Source organism: Corvus brachyrhynchos, unplaced genomic scaffold (genome assembly GCF_000691975.1).
Source record: "Corvus brachyrhynchos isolate BGI_N302 unplaced genomic scaffold, ASM69197v1 scaffold522, whole genome shotgun sequence".
Classification (NCBI taxonomy): Eukaryota; Metazoa; Chordata; class Aves; order Passeriformes; family Corvidae; genus Corvus; species Corvus brachyrhynchos.
Genome location: NW_008236649.1, coordinates 735963 through 746929, shown reverse-complemented (window position 1 = coordinate 746929; position 10967 = coordinate 735963). Strand labels below are relative to the sequence as shown.

Sequence of the window (10967 nt, the reverse complement as noted above, 5' to 3'; positions counted from 1 at the left end):
AGCAGGAATTGGTATTTTTATTAAATTTGAAAATTCTGAATTTACAGATGAGGCACGCAGCTCTAATACTGAATGTTTTTCTTCCCATGGAAATGTTTTTACTTCTGGCTTCCTTCCTTCTTTGAAGATTATTGAGTTCTTACTGTAGCAAATGCTTCAGTGAGCTTCCCAATTCATGATGAAATTGTGGGCTCCTTCCCCCACATCTTGCTGTTTCTTTGCCTTTGAAAAAAAGTGCTTTTTATATATTCTCCAAGCTGTCTCCCCAAGACCTTTTAATGAGTTGTTTATAAATGACTGCTGTTTTTATAAAATTGAGAATTAACAATGCTGACAAATGTGCGGCTTCAAATTTAATCTTGGTTGTCACTGGGATCCCCACCTTCAAAGCTGTCAGTACTTAATATTGTTTCCCCAAGTATTTGATAGTTTGGGATTGCTAGTTTTTAATTGGCAAGTATCAATTTCTTTGATCATGCAGTCAAGCATTATCCCACCACTCTTTTCTGATTCTCTTCCAAGAACCATAATTAATGAGAACTGTAAACCAAAGCAGGCCATACACAATCAGAAATCAAAACTTGGGGACCAAAAGAGTCCCATGATAAGTAAGGAAGCCATGCACCATAATTACACATTTGCCTAACCTCTTTACCCCCAATTTGTGTATTTTGACAGAGAGCTGAGTAACTGCCTCTGTTGGGAGGTCTGACCTTTCTCCTCTTCCCCCACCCTGTACTGTCCCCTTTTACCTTTATTTTGTCCCCTCTCCATTCCAGCATGGTAGTCTGAAGCTTTTTTCTGTAACTTTTTGAGTATTACTGTTATTGCTATGGAAAGTAATTGTCCCATGTTGTATGCAATATGTATCTCACATGTGCAATGTTTGTTTTTACTTTGAAATCCATGGTCAATGTCTTCTTTCATGGCAGAAAAGAGGGGATCTGATGATAAAAAAAGTAGTATGAAGTCCAGTAGTCGAGAAAAACAGAGTGAAGACACAAATACAGACTCGAAGGAGAGTGAGACTAAGAATGAGGTCAATGGGACCAATGAAGATATTAAATCTGAAGGTGACACTCAGTCCAATTAAAACTGATCTGATATGACCTCAGATCAGACAGAGGTAAGTGCATTATTTCAAACTTTGATTAGGGCTTTTTGTTACTGTTTAACAGTGCAGCGTAAGTATGCACAGATGAAGATGGAACTAAGTCAAGTAAGAAGACAAACTAAAGCACCTTCTGAAGGAAATGACAGTGTAGTCCTGCAAAACATTTTGAGGTACATCGTTTTGTCTCAGCTATTTTGTAGCAGACTCGTGCCCCCATTAGTGTGCCTCTTTGGGACATATTTGTAATATAGTCACCATAGAAAAATTAATTATCCTTTTTTTATTTTTAGGAATTTTGTTATCGTTTTTTTAAAAAAGTTGAACTGTTTTTGTATTTAAGTCCATATTGTGTTGGTACATCAGCAGAAACTTTTGCTTAAATACTTAATATTTGAGGCACATGTTGGACTACTTTGTTTTCATATAAACTGCTAGTATTTCTTTGTCAAGGATGTTTCTAGTTTTTTTGCTTTATTGCCTTGCATTCTAATGCAGTTTGTTCTGTAACTCGAGAGCCAGTAGCATTGGATTGATGGAAGTGTAGGGTTTATGAATTATTGCAGCTGACTACCATACCTCACACAGCGTTGGTGTTGTGAGCGGCCCATGAAAAGCCAAATTAAAAATCAAGGATTCAGTCAAACTAAGCAGGTACTCATGCCAGGTACTCCTTTCTCTACCCACATCCATGTTTGAATGCTGTTGCCTGTAATCTTTAAGCTTACTGTTGTGTTTTTGATTTTGAAGCTAGTGAAAAGGACTTTTTGTGTATTGTGTGAATACTGTAAATCTGATGTTAACAGAATGGAATTTTCTTTCAACTGTGTGTAGGGATGCAGTGCTGCCCAGAATTAGATATCTTTAAAGAGTTTAAAATGCAATAAACACTACATAATATTCGCCTTGTTACTTTCAATGCAATTCAAGTCTTTAAGAGGTATGTGCTTAATATTTCCTACTGTGTAGGAGACTTTGCAGTCAGCCATAGCACAGAACAGTGGAATGGCTGCTAACAGGCTTGTAAGGCAGATGTGCAGAGACAGATGCCACCAAATGATGACAGTGTTGATGGCAGGAATGTATGCTGGAAACTATTTGTGGGAAATGAAGCAGCTAAACAATAGGCAATACAATACTGTATTGAAAGGAAAACTTGAAGTTTTTTCCCCACTCTTGACATAGCTTTCTTACAGAAGGTCTTTAGTTGTATTCCTGAAATAAGGAACTAACAGTCGAGAGGACAGCTGATAAATGAGCTTCTTGCAACATAATTTGTTACTGTAGTGGCATTATGTATGCTAGGAACTCTTAAACACTTAATGTTGATATTAAACCATTAATGCTACATCATTGCTTCTAAAGCCAGTCACGTTCAATGGTGATGTTTTTGTAGAGTTAAGATGACAGCTAACAACTGGGCCAGTGTATAGGAATGGTAAACAGAATGCTCCTAATGCTGTCTAATCGTCTGTTCTCCCAAAATTTTGCATTATAGGACTACTACATGAAGAGTCTGCGAAGACATTGGAAGACAGCTTAAACTGAAGATCTGCTTTAAAATGAGGTGAAAGAAAGCTGTAGTGGCGTAGAAAAATATAAAGTTGAGTTAGAATTTTTTTTATAAAATTTAATTCAGGACTGGTGTTTCCTTCCAGAGTTCAGAAAGATGTGTTGATAATAGCACATATGCTACTGAGAATATAAGTCCTGTATCCTTTTTTTTTTTCTTTAAGACTTTTTAAGATAAGAAACCAACATAACCTGAACACATGGCTTGCTCAGTGTTTAATTGCAAGTTTTCATTCTTGGACTTTAAAACACAAGAATAAATGTTTAGTATTTGTGTGAATCAAACTAAAATGAATCCCATTTTTACAACTAAGCTATTCCTAGCTTCTTGATATACAAGAAATGGAAATAAAGTATCTTTGAATTTCTGTTACAAATTTGATTGTCTCTGTCATTGAACATTTAATATTAAATAAGTTTCTTTCCTAATAAATTACTCATGTCTTCAAGCTTAGTTCATTAATTTGGATGCTTAGTTATTCCATGCTGTTTGTGGATTTGTGGTTGTTTTTGGTGCCATCAGGATCTAATTTCAAGCTTACTTTTCTAGCTGTTAGATGCTGTTGGGTTCAGCATCTCCCCAAAAAGTGCCTTTGCTGCATTTGGTTAAGAAATTACAGAAATCTTCCAATAAAAATGTAGGTATTAAGTCTTTAGAAAACAGTTCAACTTGGACAGCATGTTCAGAGAGGTGCCAGTACTGAGACTGGCATTCAGACTGCCTCATATTTGCATTGCAGTATTGGTTTGGGATGTTGATTAACGACCCTGTGCAGTTGGTCAGAACAGACAAGTGGGCAGGGAGATGTGCTTCATGCACATGTGAAGCTGTAGTGCAAGCAGGAGTGGTTCTTGTTGGAAAAGAACTGCAGTGTGTACTAGTCAGTGCTGTGGCTGTAAGGCAATGAATTTACATTCTTTAAAAAGAGCATTATCTTTTCCATTAGGATTCAGGCTTTGACTGTACATGCAGCCGAAGTCAGACATGGCCAGAACACTGTTGTGCTGATCTGTGTGGCCTGCGTGTGGAAGTGCACGCAGGAGGAATCTGCACCTTGGTCCCGCTGGTCGGTAGTGCTGGCTGGTGATACTACAGCCATGTTCCTTTTCTGGCTTTTATTGTTCTAAAGCAGACACATGTGCAGGGGCACAGGGGATGGAGAGTGCGTGTGGTGGTGTTTTTAGGGAAAAATAAAGTGGGAGCAAGTGAAATTATAGCTAAGTTCCAATTGCAGACATTGGATGAACACCTCTTCCTTTTGAAACTTGTGAGATTGGACTCAGCCTCTGCCTGGATATGTCACTTCTTTCAGCAGTGAAAATGTTTGTCTTGCACCTTCCACTGCACGTATTTGGTACAGGAATTAATTTTCCCATTACTTTGCAAAAGTAAAAATGATAAAATGACGTACCTTGTAGATTAGCCTGGGATTCAGATTCTGACATGTCTCATAGGGGAGTCTTTAATGCTTTGAAGATGAAGGAAAATTCTGTTTTGCAGAGCATAGGAAACATGGTGCCTTTCTAGCAACTACCTCCAGCTGTGACTGTACGAACATCTCCACAGAGATTCATCTGTGTGAGAGAACTATCTTCAGAGCTCAAGCCCAGGATAAACACCATCCCAGATTTTTCTAGGAATGCTAGGCAAAAGGCAAGTAGTCGATGTCAGTAAGCATCTCTTACATGCTTTCTCCATACTGGTTTTGGCAGCTGACAGTCTTTTATTAGGTATTAAAAATGTACTGGCCTATTACGATTTTTCAAAGTTGCATTAAAATTTTAAGTGTCTTGTCCACTCTAGAGTGATCCCCCTCACATCCTCCTACTCCCCACCCTGATAAAGGAAGAGATAGAGGTACTTGAAACAACTGATACTTTAATATAAGTGAAGAGTAGCAATGTCAGTTCAGTACAAGTTTGTAGTGCAAACAAAAGTCGTCCTTGGAAGAACAGTAAGTTTTGTAAAGTTAATCTCCGTTGTCATTCCATCAGTTTATTGTTCAAAGAAAAAGCCCAACAAAAACCAGTTAATGTAACTAGTGTGCCTTAGAGTTTATCAAACTGCATAAAACATACAAAAATATTTCTCTGAATGCATAGATTTACTGTTATTACAGTCAGATTATAAGTAGAGTTTGTATTAATACATTAACAGTTATTACTGGTGGAAACTAGAGCAAATAAAGCTTTTTAAACCAGCTGCCCTATAGCAGAATGTTCTGTAATTAGTGGAGATAGTCCTTACACTGACTTCCTAAATTTATTTCCTAAATAATTTATTACCTAAATAAAGGAGCTGGAAAGAATTAGATATACTTATTAATTTTGAGCCATTTAACCACTACTGTTTTTCAGACAGTTATTGCACATAATCTGAGCTAGCCTCCAAGCTGTGCTGTAAAGATAAATACACAATTGTTAAAATAAAACCTTCTTTCCTGTCCTGCAAGAAAAACAAAGCAGGAACCTTAGTTAAGAAGTTTTACTTCATACTGTGTCACAGTCTTGAGCTTCCCAGGAGTTGAATCTGGCATTAAAGTAGCTCAGCTCCTGGCTGGAGAAAAACCAGGACTGAGAATGGGAAGTTAGCTAGGTTGAGGTGATGTGTATGGAACAGGGGGGAAAGGATGATAATTATTTTGACTGCAGTAGGGAAGAATTTTAAGCCTAACATTAACTTGGTGAAATCCTGAGCCCAGAGTCAAGCATCTCCTCTGCTGGCAGAAAAGGTGTTTCTGAGTTCTTCTGGCATGCAGCAGCTTGAGGGAGTCTTCCAAGGTAAAGCAGGACAGAGGGAGGGTGGCAGCCATGGTGGTGCTGTACTATTTATAGTTCGACTGTCAACACTGCAGTCCAGATCATCAACAAACACAGCACCAGCTGTGCAGAAACTGCTCTAGAGCAGCTTCATAAAGCAGAGATGGAAGGAAAATCAATACAATTTGGGGCGGGGAAGGGAGGGGAGAAAAAGCAGCTCATGCAGAAAAAGCAAGTCCCTCATCCTTCCACCTGCCTCATGACCCAATTAAGGTTTTTGGTGCAAAGGTCAGCATCATATTTTTTGGTAAAAAAGAAAACAGCCTCCAGAAGTGTAGCTTTGCAGGCTGCCATGTTATCAGGAAGAGCTTCAGGCTGTTTATACTCCAGCAATGCTGTGACTTAAATACTTTAACCCACAGCTGCATTTTTTTCATTACTGACTTGCTTAAATGAAAGTTAAACAGTCTGTAGCTTAACTAGAGTTGGGATTTTTTTCACTCCCCACAAAGAAGAGGGGGAAAAAAAAAGTTGAAAGCACCAAGAGGCATTCAGCCCTTTTCAGTACTCACCTGACTAAAACAATGCTACAGTGACAGTAGACTGTGCACGATGAAAAGTTCCGAGTTCGTTACTCGCTCGTGGTGCGTTTCCCATCTAGTGGCTCATGAACGCATGCTGTGTTCCTTCCCTGTGATCTCCTGTGAGGACACTGCTGTGCTGCTCCTCACACAGCATCAACCACCACCCCCCCTGGAACTGGTGTACGAGGGAGTACCACAAAGAGCTTTCCTGTCTTCACAATACTGACACCTGGTGTGAGTAATGCACACGCTTTCACCGGTCAGAAAGTAAATAAAACCACGGACACAGACTGGGGATCCCCTCCCCATCTCCTGAAACAAGGGCTTTCTCTTGAAAGGGCACTTTAACTCGATTGGGACTTAATTAAGGAACATTTAAGAGAGACTTGCATTTTTTGGTGGAAGTACAGTATTCTCACAGGGGAAATAAATATTTAAATATGGACATGCTTATTCCACTTATTTTCAGCCCAGTAAAAGGGTTTTTCCTGCTGCTTGTGAGCATTAAGTATCTCTATACAACACATCTTGGTGAGTGTTTGTGAGGGGCAAGAGATTAAGGACTTGCACATTTATATTTTTAGAGAGCAACTATTCATTGTGTGTCTCTTTCATTTAATTTAATGAGGAAGTTTAAAATACATATATACACACAGAGACACACAATTTCCTGAACCTTCCCGTGAGTCTTACTTGGTCAGAGTGGGTGTACTTAACATAATTTTCATATCCATAGTTATGTCTTTCAATGCCCCCTGCTGCCAAATACAACCAATAAACTTCCTTGAAATACATTGGAAGTATGTGATTTTACTAGACAAATGAGGTATCCCTTGGCTGAATACAGTATCAAGTAAAAAAATAAAAGCAAACGAGATATTAAATATAAAATATAAACTATTAGTTAAAATAGTAACCCTAACAATAACTTAAGGTTTTACACACACTTAACTCTCTGCCTTCCAAAGGCAGCACGTGTCACTGCCGGGTGGTCCCACTGCAGAGGCAGCTCCCAGGGTCAGTAGGTCAGCTTGGATGCTCGGCTGTTGTAGCACGGCCGCTCCGTCAGTGCGGCCCCAGCATTCCGGAAAGGAGAGCTGTCACTTCTCACAAGGACCAGCTCCAGCTCTTGGAAGTCCTGGAGTCTGGCAACATCCTTGTCCTTGTAAGAAACAGACAGAATAACACATTACTCCTGACATAGTTGGTTGTTACTATTTATAAAATAACTACAGGAAGTAAAAACTAAAATTCCAGGGACATCACACCCAATAATAGCAAAAAATAATGAAAAAAGAAATTCTATCAGCATATACTCATTAAAGGTGTAGCAGGTTTGCTTGTTTGGTTTTTTTCCTCAACCTTTTTCTTCTTCTTGAATCTCATTATCATTTGACTGTATTTGTGCATGTCACTTAACCAAGAGTTGTGACCACTTTCATTTACAGACCTCCAGAATGTGTATTTTTGGAACAGAAGAGCAGGTTCATCTGTTAACAGCATATCTTTAAATTATTCATATGCCAATTTGTGGAGATCTTTTCCTCTTACTGTTCGTTCTTTTTAGGCAAACAGTGAAGCAGTACTTGGCAATTATGTTAAAAGCATCCTAATGCACTGTTTCTGATACAGTTTTAAAAAGTCAAGCTGTAATAATTCCATATGTTTTAGGAGCAGAAATACTCTGCTTATTTTGACAAGAATATTTTTTTTAAAGTTACGATGAGTTTTAAGAGAAGTCCAATATCCCTTTGAATCTGTCATCTTAAGTTAGATTTTATTTAACAAAGGTGGCATTTTGCCAATCTTTACAAAAATACCTTCTCTGATGTCTGCAAAGTGCAAAGTCAAGTTAATCTCTGGTTTCTATTCTTACCTTTCTTACAAGTGTATTGGGTAGCTTTCTGATCTTCTCTACTTGCTCTGGATTAACGCCCAGTTCACAGCAGCTCACTCTGAGCAGATCTTGATAGGTCAGTTCTTGTCTGTCCAGTTCAATCTCAATGAAGTCACTGTCTCTCAGGTTCTGGACTCTGACCTTGAGCACAAGTTCTGACAGAGAAACAAAAGGTTAACAACAAAAAAGACAACCAACCGAAACCTAGCATTACAGTATTTACCATTATCTTCTGAATTCAGGTTTTCTAATACAATCCCTGTGATCTCACTGAGAAACACTGTGCAGTTAACAGAAGCTTCCAGCAAAAATACACAGGAGAACCATGTTAACAACTGTTGAAACTGATCCATCCAGTCACAAAGTCGAGTTGTTACCAAACTACCAGATCTGCATTTGATGTGAATCCAGTGCAAAATCTAATTTTTCATGTTACATGGACTGATCTTTCCCATTGTTTTGCAAAGTATTACCATGGTTAAAATACAGTATAACAGACATTTTACTTAACTGAGCAGGAGAAAGTTCAGGGCACTTTTGGCAACAGAATTCAACATCTCTGCCTCTCTCCTACTAGAGTCTGAAGTGGAATTATTACTTAACTTCATTGTTCACCCAGTAACTGTAACAGAAGGATGAGACACGGCACCTCTTTACCTTGCATGTTATACGGGAATGTTCCAGTGAAGAAGAAGGGCTGGAAGGCAGGTGTGGAGCCACTGGGGGAGGTGTCGGGCTGCAAAGGCATGGCCTGGCTGGACTGTCCCGGGGAGCAGAGCCCCAGACTGGGGGGCATGGCCGGGGGGGGCACGGGGCCGTTGGGCACCCCTGGGGTGGCACACGCTGAGGCTGCAGTGACAGTGGGCACGGGGGGTGGCCCGGCCGCAGCATCCGGTGCTGGGAAAGCCTCATCACTGCTGCACGACGTGGGCGTGCAGATGCTTTCGGCCTGAGTTGCTGATGGACAAGGGCTGGTTTCACTCTGGGAAGCAGAAGAGATGGAAGCACTTTCATTCTGGGATTCTGCCAAGCTGCCTGGAATGCTTTCTTCGGTGTAAACGTAAGGGAATGGTGGGTTGGCCAAGTAGTTCGCAACAATGGGCAAATTTAAATCCTTCACTCCTTGACATTCAGTTTCTTCCTCTATTGATGATGTTCAAAAATGAGGGGTAGGGGATGGAGAGAGAAAACAAACCATCATGTTATTGGATAGATCTTTCTCATTTTGAATATAGTTCGTTTTCCTATTGTGTCTTGACACTACATCACATTCCAAGGTCATCAAAGAATGACGCTAAGCACAACAAGCATGTAACACTTGGAGGCCAGTAGGTGTAAAGTGAAAGAAAAACCTATCAACATCTTCAGTATATTCTGTTTTTTAAAAACAAAAGTGGGGGAAAAAAATAACCTTTGAAAGACACATCATTTCTAGCAGTTTTATTCCAGCCCTTTCAAATGAATTGGATGACCAGGAGTCTTTTACTCAATCTCATATTTAAATGCTTTTAATAGCACTGCTGTAAAGAGTTTATTATGACCCAGGCCAGCAAATTCAACCCAATACTTCTTCAGGCAAGTGACTACTTGCTGTAATACCCAAACAAGCTCTTCTCTTGCATAAAAGCACTGCAGTAAGTGACATTCCTGCCTGACTGAATATTACAGAACATAAATAGTGATGTCAAAGCAGTTCAGAAAGATTTGCTCAATGATACCACACTCCCAGAATAAAAACTAGGAAAGAAGGTAAGTGATGTGTTTATTCCCCAGGAAACACATGAAAGCTTAACAGACAGAAAAATAAGAGAGCTGTGAGCAGAGTTCATCCACACGTGCTTGACAGTTTAGATGTTAAAAACAGGTGAGTCATTTGCCAGAAACTAAGCCCAAGAGATGAGCACCTTGCCCAAATTAGCAGAAGACAGCACATTTCCAAAGGTAAAGCGCTTAAGAATTTTAATCTGGAGCACAGTACCTAGATACTGATGGCGCTTGCTGTGTTCAGGAGTGTCACAAACATCTAACTGGGTTTGCTGTGCATATGAAAAGTGTAAGATGGCAGAATTACAGGGCAAAAATTAATCATACTGGCAAGTCACACTATAACAAGGTGCTCAGAAGGCGTAACTTCCTGAGTGATAAGAGTTGTTTTGAGGGGATTTGTAATATTGATCATGGTCAGACCACAGCAAACTGTACAATTGTGAAAGCCCTCATTTGCAGCCTGCATGCCAGCTTTAGCTTAATGACAGCAAACAAGAGTGCAGCAGCACACTTCCCAAACCACACAGCTCTTCCACTTCTTGGTGACACAGCTCAGAACACAAGGCCTTTCTACCCCAAATCTGCACGTCTATTTGCCCAAATATGAATTCCAGTTATAAATCAGAGCTATCTAGTGAGATACAATGGTCCTAGCCAAGGTTTTGCCAATTACTGCCTCAGATAAAAGCACTAAAACCACTTTAGTGTTTAGACCAAGAATTCTAGATAACTTTGAAGATGAGAAGGGTACCTCCCAAAATCTTGCGGATGTCTGGTTTCGATGTTAGCTGTGCCGCCAGCTCTCCCTTAGCAGTGAGGATTTGCTTGTCTGCGCCAGCCTCCAGCAGGCAGGACACCACTTGGGCATGGTTCCGCTTACAGGCCCAGTGCAGGCAGGTCCTGCGGGAAGGAAGCAGAAGGGTTGGGATTCCTCGTTCTGGCTCCTCCTCACCAGCCCCGTCCTGCTTCACCCGAGTTATGCATAAAGTGATAACTGGGAATAAAGTTTCCTTCATTGAGGCACTTTTTAAAAGTTCTGAATGTGTAAGTTGTGCAGGGCAGGGCCCTCCTTTGCCTTGCAGAGTGGCTCTCACTGCTGTCCCACACGAGCGACTGGACGAGGACCTTGAGCAAACACGCTGTGACAGGTGGAAGGAGGGCGACCTGTTTTTATCGTGATCCTCTTTAGCAGTAAATCTCCGCGCCTCCCGAGATTAGCTTTTCCGTTTTTGTAAATGGGAAAACTAAGAAAGACAAGAGCTCCGTCCCCGAACCA

At 40.3% G+C, this 10967-nt stretch overlaps 2 protein-coding genes across 2 annotated transcripts in view; one reads left to right on the top strand and one right to left on the bottom strand.

The window, feature by feature from the left end:
• Window positions 1-2867, top strand: part of LUC7L3 (LUC7 like 3 pre-mRNA splicing factor) — a 14964-nt gene extending 12097 nt beyond the window's left edge. Inside the window, exons 10-12 of the mRNA XM_017726775.1 lie at window positions 933-1073; window positions 1179-1284; window positions 2610-2867. Of these exons, the coding sequence (XP_017582264.1) occupies window positions 933-1073; window positions 1179-1284; window positions 2610-2622 (260 nt within the window). The 3' untranslated portion in view covers window positions 2623-2867. The remainder of the gene's footprint in view (window positions 1-932; window positions 1074-1178; window positions 1285-2609) is intronic.
• Window positions 2868-4542: 1675 nt separating this feature from the next.
• On the bottom strand, window positions 4543-10942 carry LOC103625053 (ankyrin repeat domain-containing protein 40). The gene is made up of 4 exons (XM_008644430.2): window positions 10443-10942; window positions 8582-9067; window positions 7904-8079; window positions 4543-7189 (listed from the first exon to the last, which is right to left on the bottom strand). The coding sequence occupies exons 1-4, from the start codon at window positions 10705-10707 to the stop codon at window positions 7046-7048; spliced, it is 1071 nt and encodes a 356-aa protein (XP_008642652.1). The 5' UTR covers window positions 10708-10942; the 3' UTR covers window positions 4543-7045.
• Window positions 10943-10967: the final 25 nt, after the last annotated feature.